Source organism: Netta rufina (assembly GCF_964035555.1).
Source record: "Netta rufina genome assembly, chromosome: 2".
NCBI lineage: Eukaryota > Metazoa > Chordata > Aves > Anseriformes > Anatidae > Netta > Netta rufina.
The window spans coordinates 4,735,350-4,758,185 of record NC_140124.1 but is presented as its reverse complement, the minus strand read 5'-3'; the positions used below and the strand labels follow the sequence as shown (position 1 = coordinate 4,758,185).

The 22,836-nt window shown below is 41.6% G+C and overlaps 1 protein-coding gene across 3 annotated transcripts in view; it reads right to left on the bottom strand.

The window, feature by feature from the left end:
• The window catches only part of CRHR2 (corticotropin releasing hormone receptor 2), a gene marked incomplete at its 5' end in the record, with an annotated part of 157,536 nt that overhangs the window by 64,088 nt on the left and 70,612 nt on the right, over positions 1-22,836 (bottom strand). For all 3 annotated transcript variants that reach the window (XM_084282309.1, XM_084282310.1, XM_084282311.1), the window contains one exon: positions 6,692-6,777. In XM_084282309.1, coding sequence (XP_084138435.1) covers positions 6,692-6,777 — 86 coding nt within the window. The remainder of the gene's footprint in view (positions 1-6,691; positions 6,778-22,836) is intronic.

Below are 22,836 nucleotides of genomic sequence, written 5' to 3'. Positions count from 1 at the left end.
ACATTAAGGAACAGTTAATCAGTTTAGGAAACAGTAATTACTTTTCTTGACTTTAAAATGATATAATAGCCCCAGGGCTGATGCCTATGTATAAGCCAAGCATGCGGCCCAGGCACAGAAGTACATGCTTAGTTTCATTTCAGTTTGGGATTTGTCCACAGCTTCTTCCAGATCTCAGCAGAAAAGTTCTTTCCCCCCCTTTTTCTTCATTTTCCACAGGATCTCTTATTTTCATCATTATAATACTTTAAAATTTAGGTGACAAAGCTACAAAAGACACAGGCGATGATCTTCTAGCAGTTGCAACACGTTACAAAACATTACTTTGTTAGAAGACTACACAGCCATAATGAGCCAGGTTATGCTACTTTCCTTCTCAAATGGTTTGGTTTTCATACAGAAATGAACCAGTTGTCAGTGTGAGTAAACAAGAAGCCTTTTCCATATGGGCAGATTTTACTCTGAGACACTCTCCTTGCAAGCTAAGATCCTTATCTTTCTGAGGGCAGAACTGATGCAGACTGAAAGAGCTGGAATCTGGTCTTGTCTTCTCAGGTTTGAGAGAGCCTGATGAAGCACATCTTCTTGTTTTTAGCAGTGACCCAAGTCTGTGATGAAACTTATTGTATTAGGGTCTGTTTCCTAGGATGCTGAGGGCATTAGTGGTAGGTTCTTGATCCTGTAAATGAAAAAGCATAAGCGCTTCCACCTAAATCGGTGTATAAATCAGTGTATTTAGCAATGTGATCAAAATTTGATCTTGAAGTGAGTGGTAAGCTGCTGCTGCCCTCAGAGAAAGGAGAAGCATCTCCTCTCTTTGCCTGATGGAGAGGAAGAAGTAGAAAAACACTGTTCATGTAAATACTGAAGATGGTTAAAAACTGACAAGAGATTTACTACTTAAAGAACAAACAGCCCTGAAAAACAGATTTTTTATTTTTATTTTGGCATTTGTTTCTTTTCAGGCTAAGCGGATCTTTCCACAATTTGGGATGTTTGCCTCCCTCGGGAAAAAAAAAAAAAGAAAAAAAAACCTAAAGTCTAAATTTCCTCCCTTGTGATAAAAATATAAAACTAAAATCCTGCGAATGGCATCAGCTTTCTAATTTTGGTTGAACCTACTTTGTCTCATTTTTTTTTTTTTTTTTTAACAATTTCCCTGGAGGTTTTATTCCAGTCACAGGAATTTGTCAGTGAATGGATGTTTGGATGAAACTACAACCAGCAGCAGTAGTTAATCTGCTCCATTGTTCATCTTCCAGCAGTTTGCCAGAAAGCAAACGAGTCAGCCCTCTTGGAATCATTTTCATGATGAATCCTGCCTGTATCTTCAGCACATGGAGTAATGTGCTGTTTCTGGACTAAACTCAACCATGCAAGGTATTTTTAAGTCTATTATAAAGTCCCCTAAAATAAACTTCCCCATGCATGAGCCCATTTTCTGAATTGCCTTGAGGAGAAAAAACCCACAAGACCTGAATTCCACCCTAAGCTTTATTTATCTTTAAGTCACTAGGTCACCTAAAGGGCAGGAAAATGCACTTAACCAATGTGCCTACCTGAAATGCAATGCTGTTTTATTCAGTTCCTGCCCTGGCAAACTGGCTTGCTTATTTTTTCTCCTGCTTAATTACTCATGTAGTGCTAGATGCCTTCTAGAAGATGGCAGTGTTTCTCCCAGGTCAAGGATCCTGCTCCTTGAGTCTGGTCCTTCAGCTTTCTCCTGTGTCTCCTAAGCGCTGTTTCGACTTCGTTCCAATTTTAAGAAGGTATGGTTCAAAACACAGGAAAATTGATTGGAAAGAAAAAAAAACATAATTGAACTCCTCTTTGACACACTGATGCTGAAGGAAAAACAGGCATACATTTATTTTTTCCTGTTGTTGACACTAACAAGGTTTCCTGAAGGCAAATTCAAATATCATATAAACAAGAACTGCCTCGGTGCCTATGAAAAACTAAGCTGACAGGGTTGCAAGATCACTTCCCACCAGCCTACTTGCAATCTGTATCTCTGGTAGAATTGGAGACAACGCCTTCAGGTCTGAAAAACACGTGCCCAGAATCAGTCATGTGTTGGCCAAAGCTGGGTTTGTGTAAAATACTTACATAACTGTTCTGTCTCACCCTCTTGAAGACTGATGCATTTAAAATGCTAACAACCTTCTCCTGCAACACAATATTCCTTTGCGTCCAGGAAGATGTTTCACTCCACTAAAATGCAGATTTAAATCCTATTCATGGCTCAGAAGTAGGGTCATTATATTAGAAAGGAAATGAAGAAGGGGATGGCAAGGACGTCCACTGGCTGTGGTCTCCAGGGCACAGCAGGTCACATCACTAGAGCCCTCTTCCACATCATACCTATGCCTGACAATGATGCTATGTTACAGAGGGCAACATTATTTTCCAACAAGCTTCTACCAAATAAACTGAGGAAGTGCAGCCTTATTTCTTTACCTTTCTCCAAGTTTCCAAGTCTAAGTTAATGAAAGAGCCATTGTCTTCCCAGGAACCTCTTTGCTGTAGTTAGGACACGATTGTGAACTTGTCCAAACCAAACTGGCCAATGATCTGGACTAACACCCGCCTAATGCCTGCCCTTGTAACTCTCCAGATGACAAGGATCCTTTTCCTTCTACCAGAACTTCCTGACAGGTCCTGCCACCATTCCCAGCACACCTCTTCCTGTGAGGTTTGAGTTTGAAGACACAGTATCTCCTCTCCAAAGACTTTTGGAGACAGAATCACAGACTGGTTGAGGCTGAAAGGGGCCTCTGGATGTCATCTGGTCCAAATCCCTGCTCATACACCTGGAACAAGTTGTCCAGGACCACGTCCAAACAGGGAAGTATATTTTTTAAGTGAGATGCTGCTCGAAAACAAAATGTCCTTCTTAGGCTTCTACTGCTTCTACTTTCTCCTAATACAGCCCTCCCTCTTCCTCCTATCTTTTCAGATGTCCAAAATAAGAGATCTATCTCACCAAGGGGGCTGCTTAAAAGTTCATTGTTTGGGCAAGGCTGACTGCCTGGCACTCCATGAGAGTCAGGCAGACGGGACGAATATGTTGCAAGGATAGTTCAATTCTTTCTGCAAAATGTTCAGGAAAATGACAATTCAGTTCCTGAAGAGGCCTCCTTATCCATCTCTTGGCCATACAGGAAAACTGGATGACTAGTTTGGACTGAATGTGCAACTTTTAGACAATTAAAGATCAGCTGAGGTGAATCTTAACTGAACCAGCCAATGAAAAGACGAGCAGACTTTCACTGCTGCCGAATCGAGGGAAGAGGCAATATTTCTGCACAGGCTTTTTTTTTGCTTTCAAGTGGGAGCTCTCTCATCTGCCTCTGAGCTCACTGCTTTCCTGTTGTGAGACAGCTGGAAGCTGGGTAGCTGTGCCTGACGTGACTGTGGTCCTAAGCAGGATGCATTAACTTAGGCCCAGCATGGTCCTAACTCAGCTACACAGCTTCAGGCCACCTCAGAACAGCAGCAGAGCTGATTGCATACCCAGCTGCCAAAGGCCACATAGACAAGCCCATAGTTGTTAATTTATAGCTTTTTATGAAGGCTGAAACATATTTTTTGTTGCTTGAGACTCTCATTTGTCTTCTAAGAAGGGTATGGATTTGTGCCAGACGCAGCATAGGTCTCTTTGATACAGGAGCTTGTAGGCCGAGGAGAAGCTTTCCATTTTTTACACGTTATGCCAAGCAGCCAGTTGGATCAAAATTATTCCTGTACCTCATTCTGGTGCCTGGAGAAGATGCCAATTGGTCATTGAGAGAGTGGGATTTAGTCTGACACTGTGACATCTACATTTGGGTACCTATCCAAATCTCAACCAAGAACTGAAATGAGGGCTGGGAACAGTTATGGCCACACACAGGTACCCAGTGCCCCTTGAGGTGCATGCAGAAGACTCTATTCCTCCTGGTCAGTCCTACTGACAGACCTCCAAGACTGTAGCTGACCGACAGAGTTATCTCACAAGGCCTATGGCATGCCTGCCAGATGCATGCAGACACGCTGGGGCATTTTAATCTACACTACATAACTACATGCAGGAAACTAAATCCACCCAAAACATCTGTCTAGGACCAACGCAGTCCCAGAGTACAGTTTCAATGACTGCCACAGGTCACAACCACAAGCTAAGCACTTATGTATGGAAGTAATCCATCAGGGAATGTGTGCTACAGGAGTTTATATTCCCTGAGACTGACTCCCAGCTGCAAAAAAAGCTGCGATTTCCCTTGCTGCGTTGCCAACATGGTCATAAAGCATGTAGCACTTGACACGGGGCTGATCTTGAAAACTCCTGTTTCTGTCCCCATGTATCAATCATTGCATTTGAAGTCAAACTACGTCCTTACATAGAAATCTGGCTGTAAGTGGTCAGGCTTGATAGTGGTGTTGTTTTCTGCATGAAAGACTAACACAAAACACAGGGGGTACATCCTGAATGATACATGGTATCTGCTGTGATCAGTCAACAAATAACAATAGACCCACTTGTGACCACTATGATTCTATGATTCTATGTGTGTCCTTGCATCTCACCTTTAATCAAAATGGGGGATTATGCAAATCCATGGGGATTTTTTTTATTTATTTTTTAAATCACAAAGCAACCCAAGTATTCATCTGTAACACTGAGCATTATGTAGAGATTTAGGAAATATTCGCAAATATTAATATTTGTGAAGCTTGTCACAAATCTTTAAAGATCTACTAAATGAATTTTTAAGCTTTAGCAAACAAGTGTCGGGGGAACATCTGCACTTTCCTCTGTTTAAGGAACATGCTATTTAAGAAGTTTTAAGCTATCTCCATAGCTGCAAAGTTTTTTTTTTTTTAAAGCAAAGACAGAGAAAAGGAGATAATCCCATACTCTAGTCACAACACTTCAACCTCTTCAAATAAAACTCCTCTGTATTCACCCTGTTGTATTCAGAGACAACAACTACGTAGGTTAAGCAGAAAAAATACATAAAGAACTTCATTAAAATATAGCAGCATTTTCCTGAGCTCCTACAGCAGACTGCTACTGTCAGCTCAGGTTTCCCATATGAGGTAACCTACACGAAAGATTTTTAGTCTTTAGCTCAGCCATTTACCCCGTTCTCTAGCTCAGCACTGGATGCTGTACTCCACTTTCCCACCTTGTTCAGTTTTAAGAGGGTGCTTTCAAAGAACTGCAAATCCACCTCAGTCAGAGCTACCACTGGATGCTTTCCCCTTTGACCCTGGTCAGCCTTTCACTTCCCTTATTTGCCCTACAACCAGCACTCCTGCAATAATGCAGTAAGAAGGTGCAGGGAACCAATCCAGCTGAAAACTGACCCAAAAAGTAAAGTCTTTCCACCTTAAGTGGAAAGGAAATACCAGGATGGGCTGAACTGGGGTAGCCCAATCTTAGATCAGCTCGATTTGCCATGGGACCCTCTCCACTATGCCAGACAACCTTGAATGTTACCAGTCCCAATAGAGAGCAGTCCTGTTCTGGTGTGTTTCTTACTTTGTAGAAGCCTCCAGCTTTTTTTTTTTTTTTTTTTTTTTTTTTTTTTTTTTTTTTTGTGGGGGTGGGATCCAATAAATTACCTAGCCATAAATAAGAGTGGGTACTTCTCAGCCCCTTTTGTGTTGTTACCTGTTTTCTCGTTCATTTGTCAAAGCCCGCATTCAGCAACATGGATCTTACGGGATGGGTGCCAAGCCACAGCCAAGCCACATCACAGCTGTTCTGGGTGCAGCTCCTGAGCCTGAGATATGGATTAGCTCAGCAAACAGCTTGTAGCAGGCAAGACCCTGTCTTCCTCCTCTCTATTTGAAGCTGGCATGGCACAACTTCAATGGCAGAAAGAGTGGAAAGAACCCCAAAACATGAACAGGCCTGAGCTGCTGGGCTCCATCACCCCTGGCAGAGAGACAGGACAAAACCCCAGTGTACCTGTGTGTCCCACTGTAGCACTCAAAGCAGGGGAAGGGAAAGAGGACATGGCAGGGAAGGCTTGAAGTTTTAAACTGAGGATTAATGTCTACAGTGTCTCAAAAAAAAGGTGTGACATTTGAAAAAAAGGGACAATTTGCAATTGCTTGCAGCTTTTCCGAAGGGGCTTAACCCTTTATGCTAATTTCATTTTGTAAACTATATAATGCAGGGCTGGCTCAGTTTTTTTTTAAAGACAGCTGGGACCTGAGTATGAGTTTTATATATTTTTCTGCTGCTGCCCCTTTACATATTTGCTGAAGGGAAAATGGCACTGAGATCTAGAAAGGCCAGTTGTCAATGAGACTTCAGAACTGGCAGGTAGGGGGTTGAATCAGATAATGAAAGTTTACATTCCACTGCCAAAGAAGCTTTTGGTATTATTGTTATTATCACTAACATTTACCATAGCAGCTGTAGGCTCTCAACAAAGCTAGGATGGATCTGCATAAACATATACCACCAGGGACACAGTGAAATAAAGCATCCTTTATTTTCTAAAAACTACGTGTATAGAGGATATGGAGAGAGGATAAATGATTTGCTGAATTCACAGGGAGGATTTGTTGCAGAGACAGAAATGGAATCCAGCTCAGAAATCCTAAATTAGCGTGTTAACCTTAAGCTTGGCTTTGCATTCATATGTGCTGAGAAATGACATTGAGAAGAATGAAGGGAAAGAAAAATACAGACCTTGTCATCCAGAATAGGCTCGCACTGAGAGTAGTTTATCTTAGAAGCCCACGTTCCATTGCCCAGGCATTCTCTGTAGGCGTTTCCTGGTAGGGACCAAAATAAAAGAGATGAACACTCTGTACTCGACTTTAACCAGACTAGCAAATTCACATATTTAAGAAGAGGTTAACAGCAAAGATTATTCACAAGGAAAATCAACATATCCCACTACTGTGAGGAGGGAAGACTCGAACAGCCTGCCAAGGAGGGAAGAGGACAAATAAAAGACATCAATGCATCTGGAGACAACAAGTTTTTCAAGATATTTATCGATAATAGTCTCTTTAAGTAAATGGGAGAGACAGGAAAGATATGAAAAGAGCAGTCCAAGAGAAACTTAATGTAAGTGTCTTTCAGAAAGCTGTTAGATGTTGTATTCATAAATGGGCAGAAAGGTTTAGGTCTTAAGTGCTCCACCTAGGAAGAGGGTATGCATGTGGTAAACTTACTGCTCTACTATCCTCCCATTTATCCCACTGCAAACTAGATGAAACATTCCTGGATACTGATTTTCTAGTCTTCCTATGCAACAGAATTATTGGTAAAATTTCTGCAAAGAACCTGAAAGAGGAGCAAGACAACCACATCTCCCAGTCCCAGAACAGGCAGGTGCTGGGGAGGCCACACGAGAACAGATTTCAGAAATGGGTACACCTAGGGTAGGATGTGTTCACCCATCCCTATGGGAAAGAAACCCTTCTGATCTCTTTCCAAGGTGTCATTAAGTAAAAATCAACAATTACTTCACCGAAGAAGAGCAATTTCATGTCCAGTTGCAATGGTGCCCTGAGTAGCTCTAGAAACTACATGCATTGGAGGTAGGGAGGAGGTTTCAGCTTCTGGCAAGCACTCCTCTTCATCAGGAGGAAATCAGAGAGAAAACTATGCAGTTTTGCTGCGTAAACTACCTTTCTGTAGCCATCAAAAGTACAGCCAGTCCCAAGAAATAGATTTTTTTCCATGCTTATTTTGAACCGACTTAGAAACAAGAAAGTTAAAATAAAACAGGAAATTCAGAGAGATCCCAGAGGATACATACAAACAACTTCCTAACAAACTCTTCATGATGTTCTTGCTACCCTTTACCCAGTTTCTTGTTGGGACTTTGCCACGGTCCTTCAGTACTAATCCAACACCCAGCCATCAGGAAAAACAAGATGTCAAATGAAAGTATCACATTGATGTTTCTAAAAGTGCTGTTGACAACAGCCATTGAAAAAGCCACTGAAAGCTCTGAAAAGGTGCTTTTTCCTACAGAGGAGGGAAGTCAACATAGAAAGCAACAAGGAACCGTTTCCCTACAGCTCCAGGTTGCACCATATTCATACATACCAACAGATTTCATTCTGTCCTTTTCTATTTGCACTGTTTCTTCTTGGACTGACAAGGCCAAACAAAATAAAATGACTGGTAACATTTGGGTCAACTGTGGAAAACTGTGTGAAAAGTAAGGTCATCGGTTTCCATTTCTGTCACCGATATACTGGTAAATTCATGCAATTCCATGTCCTTATAAGAAAATCAGACACAGACTGCAATTTTCTGTGCTATTTTACATGCAGTTTTTCCCTGAGAAAGAAGCAGGTGATTAGACTTCTTTCCTCAGTATTATTATTCAACATACAAAGCTAGAAGTGTCTCAAAACATCTTTTAGTCTGAAACCAGATTTCAGATGGGTTTAAAAGTTGGATACGAGTTTCAACCTTGAAAGCCCCTGTATTTGGCTCCTCCTCATGGCCAACAGTGAAGCTGCCTGGCTGCTGATTTTGAGTGTCTGTTTCAAAAACCTGGTTCTGCAGACACTGAGCAGAAAGCTTTGGTACTTAATCAGATCCTGAATCCCACTTCCAGGTTAGCTTCCTTAAGAAACCCTTGTTTTATTTATCCTGGCTCTTCTTTTCCCTAGGCATTTTGCATCCAAAGAAGGGCAATGAAGCTGATAAAGGTTCTACAGAACAAGTCTAATAAGGAGCAGTTGAAGGAACTGGGGTTACTTAAGCTGGAGAAAAGTAGGCTCAAGGAAGACCTTATTGTTCTCTACCACTACCTCAAAGTAGGTTGTAGGGTGGTGAGGGTCGGTGTTTTCTCCCAAGCCACAAGCAATAGGACAAGAGGAAATGGCCTCAAGTAGCACCAGGGGAGGTTTAGATGGATATTAGGAAAAATTATTCACTGAAAGGGTTGTGAAGCATTGGAACAGGCTGCCCAGGGAAGTGGTTGAGTCAGTATCCCGGGAGGTCTTCAAAAGATGTGTAGACGCAGTGCTTAGGGACATAGTTTAGTGGTAGGCTAGGCAATGATAGGTTAACAGTTGGACCAAATGATCTTAGAGGTCTTTTCCAACCTAAATGATTCTATGGTTCTATGATTCTATCTTTCCAGGTGTGGAGACAAGAAGCACAATGCTGTGAGACACTTGGAATGTACAACTGGGCTATGTAGGCTCCTGAGAGGGAAAGGCATATTTGAATTAAGAAGTTATTTATCCATCCAAAAGGAAAACCACTCTTCCTCTGATTTTCCTCCAGATAAAATATTGACAACAAACAGAAATAAGTTGAAGTCGTGTGTAAGAGAAGGGAAGTATCAAAATTAGGGGAAGAAAAGTCATTTGACATGTGGATTCCTTCAAATATTGCTTAGTTGAAAGTAAATTTTAGGATTGCTTTCCTAAAATCCACAAACTTCTTCCACACCTCTTCTCATTGCTGTTTCCATTTTACACACATGGAAACAAGCAAAATGGGTGACTTCCTGAAAGTGACTTGATTTGTGATGGTTTGCAGCTCTGTCACAGTCCTGCCATGTCTTCTACTTTATCAGCCGATGCCTCTGTCTCCTGCACTGCATCTTCTCTGCTCATTTCAACCTTCTCAGAAAGATAAGTGAGTGTCCACAGAATAGGATGGCCACTTGAAAATGCTCCCATTAGTAAATGAACAATATTTCTCTCCATGTGAGCACGGGCTTTCCCCTTCTAATACGAAGATCCTCAGCACAACTCCAACCAAATATGTAAAAAGGCTCCCACGACCTGCAGTGAACCCCTGGGATGGAGACACCCAACTATTCCCCTGGGTTCACACTAGCTGACTGCTACATTAAACATTCATTGGAATTTCGTTAGTGCTTCTCTTTCTTACTGATAGACATCCAAAATGTGTCTTGCCCTTACCTTTACCATCTGGCCTAAGTAGTTGGTAAATGCAACAAGGTCCCATTAAAGGCCACAAAACTCCATTTTCACTTGAAACCTTGTTAGTAAAATGGGTGGGAGTTCTACAGTCATCTGGGATTGCAAACTGATGAAACAGGTATTTGCATGAATCCCAGTGACAGCAAAGATATTATCGGCCCATTTCCCTTTGCACACAAAATCTCATGTTTTTAATCCAAAAGAAATATTAGAGAACAGATCATGATTAAGTATAGTGAAAGCCATTAATTTCCACCTCCATATTGACGTGCAACATGAAGAATATTAGGGGTTACAAAATGCACCCCTGAGCTCTCTTTCAGTGCAAACACAGGAATCCTACACAACATTCACAGCAAAGCAGTTTGGAGCTCATAAACCCAGACCTCTTACATGAGTGAGTATCAGAAAAAGAGGAGGACAAAAATCAAACTGAATTTCTCCAGTCCAGAATCTCCTCCAGCATCAGCCACTTCTCGGAAACAAAACACAGCAAGGAGATCTGACTTCTGGGAAAGTCTCATTCCAAACTGCAGTAGTCATAAGTAATTCATAGTCCAAAGCAAAGGTCTTCTTTCGTTCTTCCAGATGCCTTACAACATTAGTTCTAATAGCCACATGGAAACAACTTTCTGATCATACTGACTGTATTTTCAAGTATCTATTTTAATAACATCAATGATCATTACTCAGAATTTTAAAGCAGAAATTTCTGTTTTAGTAAGTGAGGTAATATTAGAGGGCAAAAGCCTCACTGCAGGCATTGTGAAGCAGCAGCTCTTGCTCACGCCCATGGGATATCATCAGTAAGTCTATCATTTCTTGGGGGCATTGGACATACCACTTATGCACTGGACAGAGGCTTCTACTTTCACAGTCAGCCACAACTGACTTGTTTTTATGCTTGTATACCTCTTCACAGAAGACCCTGGATAAAGTAATGTCAACTTCAAATGAATCACAGAACCCAACAGCCAGAGATCTTACCAAGAGACTTCTGTGATCTCTGGTTATTGAACATATAGAAGAGAATTCCTTCACACCTGATTTTCCAATGAGAACTGGGATTAATGTGCTTTTTGCTATAAGAATTCTCGTGCTTTGCTTTAAAGCACTACATACAGAAAGATCCTAGATTAAGTTCATTTGTTCTTAATCATTGTCACGAAAAAAATAAGTACAAAGAGTCATGATGAACAACTCCATTGTGGAGACACACAATGAACGCCCAGGAAGAGAAGAATAGACACACGATCTTTCTAGAGCAACAATAGCTATTGAGAGCTATTAGCATGATTTCTTTTCTTTCTAGTGAAACAGAAATGGTGGCAATTTTAATTTCCTTAGACAAATGGCATACTGAAGAACCCAGTATATTTTCTTTTCATTTCTCCCGCCTTACTGATTTAATTCTAAAGAACACAAACACAAAATAAATTAAGAGTTTTTTGGTAGTTATAACTTCTAGTTATCCGTGCTCTGTGTGCACTTGCAGTCATATAATACAACCGGACAAGCAGATTTAATCTTCATGCAAGCAAATAACAAGCAGTAGATGACTCATGAAGACACAGGCAACAGACAGCCATTATACACATAGCTTCTGACACATGATCCAATATTAATGCCTATGCCTCAATCTATGGCCTCTTCCTTGTCTTGGAAAATGTTGATGAGCAACATTTCTGGCACTTGCTTGCTTCTGCTTAATCATCAGTCCAGGGAGCAGGCAAGGAGGTAAAAGGGAACTCCCTGAATAGAAGGAAACATCCAGTAGTGCTCGGACTGTCACTCAGGTTGCTAGAGTCCAGAAAATATACCTCACCTGCTCCAAGACAGCCACTATAACATACTCATTTTCATATTCCCTCTCAGGGCCAAATCACTCATGCTGATCACGGTTATAGTCTATCAATAAAACCAGTGACAGCTATGGCACTATTCCCAGAATCAAACTGCAGCAATTACGGCCCCTCAGACAGCACACCGCAATATCCTCTACCGCTCCTACTCTGTGGCTGCTGTTTTGGCAGCAGGATGCCAGGTCTTGATTCTATGCACCAGCCAACATTTCAGCTCCAGCTGTCTAAAATGAACTTGGAAACTTTTATATGCCTCCATACCCCACGACAGTGGAAACAGCAACATCTGCAGCATGGTGAGGATATTGCAGACAGCAGTATGGTGCCTATTCGCCTTCACTCCAGCTTTTGGGAAAGGCATGCCCAGCTCAGTCTATTTTTTAATGGTTCTTCTCAGAATAAAGTTTGAAAAGGAATCAAACAACTACAGGAATATCTCATTTGTATACACACACACAAACTATATTAAACTTTAGATCTGGGTTCCCCAGCACAAGAAGGACATGGACCTGTTAGAGCAGGTCCAGAGGAGGGCCACAAGGATGCTGAGGGGGCTGGAGCACCTCTTCTGTGAATAAAAACTGAGAGAGCTGGTAATGACTCTTAGTATTCAGTGTATCTGCTTCAGAATTGCAAGTGCTTACCTGAAAATTGTAATTAAAATACCAATAACCAGTACCACCAGCCAAAAAAAAACGTACACGCACACAGAGTAGCTGCAAAAGGTGTACCAATAAGACATGACCATGTGCTGGACCAACTTTAAAATACAGCTTGGGATCAATGGTTTACATCATCCTGAGAGGTAAAACCTTGACCTTAATTTCATTTCCAACAGCAGATGATGTTGCATTTCCGAATGAAATAAGCAAGGAGGAGTATTTGATGAGTGTCATTACTTTTTTAAACTTTTTTTATTGCTTCTGTTGAAGAAAATAATACCTCTTAGGTAGCAGTAACCCAATCTGTATAGATTGGCCTGGTGGCAGGTTTGTATTTAGTCAGTAAAACTCTATTAAAAGCATGAAATAAAGAAGAGATGAGCAGAGGGGAAAGGTAAATGGATGTAATTCTCAGCAGGCAGTTAACCACATCCTTCCAGCCATTAGCAGGTGAAAGGCAATTCGAGACATTGCATGCAAGCACTACTGTAATGGATCTTGCCTTTGACAACTGGAAACAAGTTGTTATTTAAGAAGATGTTAGTCATTTTGCTGTCCCTCATGCAGATGACTTTGACAAGGTTTACATTTCCAGTCATAATTAGAGAAGGCAGACTTCCAATTTAATGATTTCCACCTTTTGTCCTGGATCCCACATGCATGGAGCGGCTCTATAATCATGAGACAAGTTCATCTGCTACTGGAGTTAAGGAATAAACAGGGAAATGAATAAATAAATAAACCACAGTCTGCTAAGGTCTGAGCTGTGCACAGCTAGGGGTATCTGACTGCTCTGACAGTTTGCTGATCCATGTTAGCTGCCAGCCAAGCTGAAATGAAGGTCCTTCAACTAGAAAACCAGAACCCCCACCGAACAAACTCCCTGGAAAGCACAAAGTTTTGGAAAGTGGAGTTAGCAGTGACTGAGGCAGCCTCAGAGAACCGCAGATGCAACAAATAACTGAAAGAGCACAGTGGGTTATGTTGTCCATCTCCTTGCCAATAGGATTTGTTCAGTCCAGATTAAAAAGCATAAACCCTAAGAATTTCTAGTAATCACTCTGTAAAAGTATTTCATACACTCTGTTAGATTTCTTTACCAGGAAGCTTTTGTTGATATCTTAATAGACTTTTCTTCTTCTTCTTCCTTTTTAAAGATGATTGTTAAACCCTTTTTGCCTCTGTAACGTCCTCTGACCAATTTGGATAATTTGCCTTGTTTTGAGGGGGAGCAAGCACAAATAAGGGAAGATATTTAACATAAAAATAGGTTTGGTGAACTGCTGTCACTTGAGAAAGGGGAGAAGACCTGTCTCAGTGTCCAGCCCAAAGCTAGATGACATTTTCTTGTCTGATTATTTTTTAAACACCATTCTTGGGCAGCCAGAATCACTTGTTAAATTGGTTAAATTTTATCCAGGTTTTATCCCCCAGAAAAGACAAACATTTTGACGTTTTTAAATTTCAGAAAAACACATGAAACATAGGACAGAACCAAACAAAACCACCCAATCAAAAAATCCATGGACATTCCAGCCTCAAACATTATGCCCATGGGGAACTTCAGCTCTGTTCCTTCTGTTCCTTCCACTGCTGGACTTCAAGACGAACTTAAACCCAGCTCCTGGATTCATTCCTTTCACAATATCACTGGGATATTGCAAGTTTCTCTCAGTGCCTCCTCCGCTATTTAAACCAAATAGTTATTGTATTTTATATATTCAAAAGTGATATCACTATGTTTTTTTTTTTTGTTGTTGTTGTTTCTTTTTTTCCAAAAAAAAAGTTCAATTTCACTTGTGATTAGACTTTCCATCTCCAAATACTTTTTATTCACTTAAAAATAATGTTCAGAATAAGACATTTTGATGGGTATCAAGCAATTTTTTTTTTCTCGTGTGCTTCTCTTCCATGATATCCAGTAAAAACAACACAAATTGCATAAATTCCCCAAATTGACTGCTCAGATTTTGTAGGATTCAGAACAAATGAGACAGAAAAACCTGGTGTTGCATAAAGGATACGTCACTTCATGTGTATACTATTCTTAGCCCTTTTTCAAAGCCCCAGAAAAATAGCAGGCTTCTAAAAATAGGGACTGAATCACAGCCTATACATTATTTATTCATGTGCCATCTTTCCCACCCAAGAACTTTGGTGGTTTTCTTCTGATTGTTGCAGTGACAAGCTAGAAGAAGGTAGGATTCACAACGCACCAGTACACTGCTTGCTATTTCTAGAGATCAGAAGTGACAGCGATAGGTAGCACTTCAATATAATTCTAACAGCGCTCAGAAGTGCAGGAGATTGAAAAGAAAAATCTCTCTCCACATACTTTATTTGTGAATGAGGGATATTCAGACAAAAATAAGGAGAGGAATGAAGAGTTATCCAGCCAATGCTTATTACTTTGTCTAGCAGCCAACATCATCCTGAAAGCTAGCCTTTGTGCAAAGAGAGATTTTCTTAGATGTCATGTTGTTGGGGCTTTTTTGACATTCATGTAGAATTATAATGCACTTATAGGAGAGGGCTGGAAGGCAGATAAATAGTACTTTAGGCAATAAATGTTCCCTTAGAAAAACATTTCTGACCTCAGCTTTGTCTAGCTTACCAATCTGGTGTCTCTCCAGCCTTTCAAGCACGCAAGAAATGTTGCGCAGCTTTCTATTGTTTTCCTTTGCCAGAAATCCTAAAATGCTTGATGAGAAGCTCCAACAGTCTAATTATGCTCACTTTCTGTATCGATTTCCTATCTGCTAAAGAGCTCGAGTGATTCACACAGGTCATGCAACATGTCAAAAGCAAAGGCAGAAGCAGAACCTTTTAGGAGTTTAGGCTCCCAGACTTTAGAAAAACATTTCTTTAGATTTCTAGCCCACGGCCTACTCCATTAGGCATACTGATAAAGATTATGGTCTTGCCCACACCTTTGTGCATACTCTTGCACAGATGCTCTTAGTCATGCATTCAGCACCTCTGAATATAACTTTATTAGACAAGTTGAGCAGGTTTAATACTTGGACTAGAAGAGTATAAAAGGGCATTCAACATACACAGTTCTGTTGGTCTATATCTCTTTCTCCATTTTTTATTTTTAAACATCTAAGCACTGAAGTCCAAGAATTAATGTTTACTAAATACTCAGACCGGGATCCCATGCGCACCTTCTTTCTTGGGGCAGCCAGCTGTTCCCCTGCTTCTCATTTCAGAGATGCACCTCACTGGTGGGCTGTGGCTAAATCTGTGGCTGTGCTTTCACTTTTTTTTAAACAAACTTCAGGACCCTGACTTCAGAACCCACAAACTGGCCTTCGTATCCCTACCTCTTTTCTTCATTACTGACCTAAGCAAGTCCCATTCCACACTTTCCGATACTGATGGACCTCTCCTGTGCTTAGCAGGTTGCTCCTGTCCTAGGCAAGACCCTTGCCACCTCGCAGCAAGTATTCTCATTTCAGTCCCTTAAGAAAGATCCCACAGACTGAGTTGTACAAAGCAGTCAGAAATGTGGTTTTATTTATCTTTGTTAATTAAATACCTGTTAATACAAAATTAAACAAAATACACATTCTTTGTGACTTTCCAACCCCTGTCAAGTCAACTCCACACAGTTCTTCTCAGGAAATACATCCACAACTTCTTTCAATATTTTCCACTCTTTTCTCTTCACTTTTTTTCTTCTTTATTTCTTTCTTCTTCTTGTTTCTTCTTTCACTTTTTTCTCTTCAAAGGCTAACAAAAATATTCCATAAGTTACATCTCTGATATAGTGCATATTCTGTTGCTTTACAACTTCATTTTGAACTGTCTCAGGATTGAAGTGTGACGAGTGGCAGGGTATCCCAAGACGGTTGCCCTTTTCCAAAACAATCTCTCCTCAGAAGGATGATTCGGGAGCTATCCTAGAAGCTGCTTTCTTTGTCACATCTCCTTACAACTCCTATTAATCACTCAACAAAACAATTATTATTCACAGCTATGATTATTATCCCTAAATGTTATCAATTCCTTTAGGAAATTATTTCCATGCTTGTGATTAAGAAAACTCTTGTTCTGAAGTACCAGGACCATGCTGTTATGAAAACAATCAAGGGAACACCACGAAGGAGACAGAGACAAGTGAACAGGCTCCCAAGCATTTGATAAATGCTCAGTTGACTCTGCTTTCACAAATAGCACACAGCTCTTTTTTTTCCCCCTTGTACAGACTGACATGACTGAGCTTGGACCACATGTGTCAAAAGAATTAAGGAAGAGTAAAAAGGAAAATAATCCCTCCTTTTCTGTGTCTGTCAGAAAGTGCTACAGTGCTTGGAACTAAAAACATACCCTGTAATAACTTGCAGAGCTCTTTGTTTTGGAACAAATGGAGACTACTTTCTTCCTGTGTTGTGTTACTGTGCTGAACTTGACATGAAGATGCAGGGTGAGTCTGCAGCCTCCTAAGGCTATTTGCACTTTGTGGCTAATTCTCTGAGACAGCACATACAGAAACGTGACTGCACGCAGAACCCAATGATCTTCTACGCAGACTCATGTGTATCTTTAAGCAGAAAGAAAAGAAGGAGATTATGAAGCAATCTGCATTGAATCTGTATATTCCTCAGGTTATCACCTTTCCCCTTCACCTGGATGTCAGCACATGATAAAAAATAACCACCACCAACCTTTTTATGCTAGCTGAACAGAAACAAGAATTTGTCTCCCCAAAAGCCTATTCTGAGAGAAAAGTATGAAATTCATACTAAGATTAAGGTTTTCATACACACCTATTCAAATTATTCTCTGCTGCTAGGCCACTCTACCCCACACAAGATCGAGCAGGCATCTGGCCACTTGTTTAACATTCACAGACATCACCTCTGGTTCAGCAGGTCATAGAAACTTGGATCACTGGAAGCTAAATAAAACAGCACCCAAGAACAGTCTCTTTTCACGTCTGCCCTATTCTTATACTCCTCCCTACAGATGAAACAGGGTTCAAGATTAAGACAGATCAATTCTGATGTTATGATGCTGATGCCCATATGCAAGTGGCAGTTACGATGCACACACTGCTAGATAGATACTGAGTACTCTCTGAGATGCTCCATGGTGTCCAAGGCAGTCACTCAATCAAGGGTATCACAAATTGTGATGGAAGCTTAAGTTTAAGCAAGTGAATTGATCCCTAGTGACTGCAGTCACCACAACCTAGACTGAGACTCAGCTGATCAGTGGCTGTTCACTTCGTGAAGCTGGTTTGATCTTCATGGTCTATGGGCTACTTCTCTATTGAAAACATATATATATATACACACACACACACACACTGGGCTGAAGCCTAGTTCATTTCTCAGCTTGATTGACTAGGAGAGCACAGAGCTACAAAGCTCCCTGACTAACCCCCTTCTGAAATGCTACCAGGTCAGAAGCTGATAATGATACTTGATCTTCATAATAGTTGCTTCTTAGTTGAAATTCAGAATTCAATTAGTCACTTGCCATAATTACTGAGCGCACCGAGAGATGGCAATGACAACGAGGAAAGGTGTAGCTGTACTGTATTACCTGTAGGTAAGGCACAATGGAGTTGAGAAGTACTATGATCTGATTAGCACAGTAGTGGGAGAGAGAGGAGCCTGAGGGTGAAGCTGACTCGAAAATACAATTTGTACAGCCTGATGAGATAAACGAGTCCCAGTGTGCATCCTCCCTTTCGTCTCATTTCTGCTGAGGTAAGTGGGAACGCGAGGACCTATGTTCCTCTCACAGAGTCCTCACTGCCTGGAATTCATTTAGGAACTTGGTGACCTTATGAAATCCGAGTTGTAATCACGTAAGCAAAACACAGCAGCTGTATGAATGGTTTGTGATAGAGCACAAAGTCAGTCTATAGTGGGAATCCTGACCCAGTTCCAGTTAAGGACTCCACAAAAATAATGAGAAGAGTGGCTGAGAAAGGGAGGAGCTGGTGACTAGGGATGGGAATGGATTCCAGGATGGGCCCATCCACGTGGTATTTGCCTGGAACAGTTAATATGCCTTCTGACGTGGAATTCAGATGAAACCTCCACTCTGACAGAAGAGGCTGCAAGCGAAAGGCAGCACACAGGAGAGACGAGGGCCCTTAGAAAATACGAATGATTGGGAATACAGGGAAAGATATCACACATTACACAGGGAACCAGTCCTGCTAAAAGGTCAGGAGGATATACAAAACCTGACTACCACAGACTCAGCATTTGGGTTTTATCTGTTAAGAAGGTTCATCATGAACGAGAACAGTTGTTCAGATGAGATGTGCAGGGATTTTTTTTTTTCCCTCATGTCAAACTCTTCTTTGGATCATAAATCCAGTATTATATTTCTTATTACAATGCATTTTAGAAAATTACAGTCTTATGAGACGATTCAGATAGATCTTGTTACAGGTGTAGTGGGTTAACAACAGCGGCATGTGTGGTGGTTTAACAATGATGGGGCAGCTAAGCACCAGCATGCTGCTCAATTACTCTCCCTCCTCAATAGAGCAGGGGAAGAAAATAAGATGAAAAAACAGCTTGTGGGTTCAGACAAGGACAGGGAGATCCCTCACCAACTACAGTCACAGGCAAAACAGACTCAGCATATGGAGAACTAACACAATTCATTGCTTGTTCCTAACAGCAAAGTGAGAACTAAAAGTAACCTGAAAAAACCTTTCCCTATCCACCCTCTTATCACTCCTTTACCCCAAGCAGCACAGGGGAATGGGCAATGAGGGCTGCAGTCAGTCCCTGAGGCTTCGTCCCCGCTGCTCCCTCATGGTCCCTCTCTGCCCCTGCTCCACACGGGGTCCCTCCCACGAGATGCCGTCCTTCCCAAACTGAGCCTGCAGGGGCTGCCTACAGGCAGAAGTTCTGCAAGCACTGCTCCCACACGGCTCTGTCCCACGGGGTCCATCCCCCAGGAGCAAACTGCTCCAGCTCGGGTCCCCCACGGGCGGCAGCTCCCCCCAGCCCCCCTGCTCCTGCGTGGGCTCCTCTCCACGGGCTGCAGCTCCGGCCCGGGGCCTGCTCCTGCGGGGGCTCTCCATGGCCACAGCCTCCTCCAGGCTACATCCACCTGCTGCACCGGGGGCTCCTCCTTTCACAGGCTGCAGGGGAACTGCTGCTGCATGCCTGGAGCACCTCCTGCCCTCCTGCTGCACTCACCTTGGGGGCTGCAGGGCTGCTTCTCTCCCATTTCTCATCCCTCTCTCCCAGCTGCTGTAGCACAGCAGGGCTTTTTTTGCTCTCCCAGAGACCCAACCATCACCATGGCTCAGCTCCAGGCACCAGCAGTTCCCTTTTGGAGCCATCTGGAGCTGGCTCTGCTCTGACATGGGGCAACTGCTGGGCTCTGCTCACAGAGGCAACCCCTGCAGCTTCCCTGCTACCAAAATCTTGCCACATAAGCCCAATACAGCATGTCTTAGGATGTCTGGACAAAAGCACAACATACACTCTGTCAACTTATGCTGGGCTTGGCAGCCAGAAAGCTCCTTGTCTTCCTTAAGCCTAAACATCTAGTATGAGAGTGCAGGGAAGAAACAAATTGCCTACACGAGAAAACCAACCAACAGAAAAAAAAGACTGCAAGCATAGTACAGATAACTTTCATAACAAAACATGATATAAGAGCTTAAAAAATCTGAGTGCTTCTTGGCAGATATAAGCCAGCCCACTTTGCTGAGACACAATTCTCTTTCCAAAAAAGTAATTTCAAGAAGCGGATAAGAATTGGGCAGTTTCTACCAATTTCTGTGAAGTTGACTTGATTATCCTTAATACAAAATCCCTTCTAATCATACTATTCTGCAGGATAAGCAAAATAGTCAGCAACACCAGAAGCCTGAATTTTGATTGTGGAGATGCCTGCTGATGTGACAGGATATAAATAGCTCCTTTAAGCCAGCACAGATCAGGTCTGTTTGATAGAAGAAAACAAAGTCCCTGCAGATACAGGGAAATACAACAGTAATTCTAAGCCTTAAAGTCCTATTATACCTAATAATAGCGTGCTTTCTGTTGATTGTCTCTCCCTATAAATATCTTCCTTCTCCCACTGGGGAGCAGGATAAGGAAGGTTTAAGAACAGCTGCGTGAAAACACTTGCTAGAAGAAAAGTAACACCCACCTCAGATCCTTCTTCTTTCTTACACAGCCAAAAAGAGACACACACACACAAAAAAAACATTTATTAAAGAAATTACTTTAAAGACCACTGGGCTTATGTTACAGTTTTGACATCCTACTAGTTTTTTTCCATTAAACTAGTGCCAAAAGGCTTATTGAGTAAATAACATAAACCAAGCACAGCGCTGCTATGGTTTATGGTAAGATATGCTAACATATCTTTATGTTTTGTCTGGTAAGAAGAGAGGTAGGCATTAGCTGGCTTCATAGATGCACTATGAACTGTGCTGATGTTGTACCTGCTTGTTAGATTAAAAGTTTGAAAGCCCACAAACTGCTAAACCACCCAGGGCTCCCCCTCCTGTACCTTATATTACTCTTCCATTCCTGTAAATACTGCCACATTTATGTGTTTTCCTGAAGCGTAGCATAAAACATGCATCATGTGCCTATCCCTTCCTCTAGGACAGCATCTGTCAAAACTTTAAGTGGAATCAAAAACCTGAAAAATACTGTTTCATCTAATGTACATTAGTACGGGAGAGATATCAGAAAATTAAGTGATTTGCAAGTGATATCACAAAGGAAGTGAAAAAGTATGATTTGTTTTGAGAAGGATCTGTAAAAGACCACATTATTTCAGGAGGGTTGCTTTCGTGTATACACCACCTTCTGAATCAGAAAAGACAGATCAAAGATGCTCATTTGACATTCTGATTGCAAGATGGGACTCTGCAGCACTCCTTGGTCTCTGTTTCAGTCCAGCTTCCCAAGGTATCTCCCAGCTCCTACCCAAAAGACCTTTCTGCTCAAATAAAATCCCCCTGTGCACAATTTGCTGAGTGATCACACATGGGCCAGGAAGACCACGCTTAATCTGTAACAAGCTCAGCCAGGTGTGAAAAGAGGAAAAGAGGCTGTTCCCCTGACATAACCTTATTAACACAATGCATCACTCATCTGGAAAACCTGCTGTTATGTGGGAAGGTGCTTTCTGGCAATTATCACCTGATAATTATTGTCTCTTTGGGGGTTTGAAATGGCATGGGAGGGAAAAGGAGAATTTTAAAATCTCTTCTAATTTTATAGCACATAATGTGTTCTGTCAGCACATGCTGTGACAGTCTAAGAAAAGCATTTCACCAGCTTCATTTCTTGGCTAAGCTTTCGGATGGATCTTAAAAGCCTGAGATCATTTCAACTAGGAATGATTGCTAGGCCATCTCTGAAACTTCCCACATGGCTTCAGGTTTGCTGCAGTTCGGTAAATGTGGTGTGACATCTTCAGCATTGTCACACACACCTCTTCAAGACTCTGCATATGTGATTCCATTGCTATCTGTAAGATTCTCCAAAAAGCCCTACTGTGAAAAGGATCAGGCTTTCAATCCTGGCCAAGAGCCATCTTTATAATGGTATTCAATCCTCTGAAGGCGAACTACCTTCTGTTGGAAGCCCATCCCAAGGAAGGACAATTCTCTCTGCAGAGAGGTCATTGTACTTCTCTCCCAGCACAAATTTCAAGGTAATACAGAAGCATATGGGCAGACCACTATTTCCAAAAGGCAAAGGAGACCCTGTGGCAATTGAAGTTTTGGCCGCCATTGCAGTCTCTCACACCTGACACACAAGTAATGAGGCATCTGAAACGCAAAGGTTAGTGATACGCTGCGTCTCAAACTGGTGCTACCAAAGACTGCAAAGAACACTGTTCTCTTCAAATAATTCACTGTGTAGTTCTGTGATCACAAGGAAGTGGATGGAAAGGCAAAGTCATTTCAGACTGGCACAAAACACTACACACATTTCAAATATCGCACACCCCGTTCTCAAGTTAGATGCACTGCTTTAATGACAGGGCAGAAACCTTATGTTGGTGGGATAACTCTCTTCCTGGTACAAAAAAGAGCATTCTAGGCACTTCTCAGAGCACTAAAAGTGACTTGCTTCTTTGTTTTGGCTTAGCTCAGGTGTCTCCTGAACATCCAGTCATTCCCAAGACAAGTCTCCATGTCTATCAGTTTGGAATTACTTTTTTTTTTTGTTGTTGTTTGCTTTGCATACTGCTGACACCTTTAATTCCTCACTTTCAAGCATCTTTGTAAAATTTATTTCTGGTTATAATCACTATCCTTTAATTTCTGCAGTCCTGCAAGAGATTGGAGGACATATACTGTAAGTGGATACAATAAACCAAGCTTGTCTATTCTGGTTTCTAAGCCATTGGACTCACATCCCTGA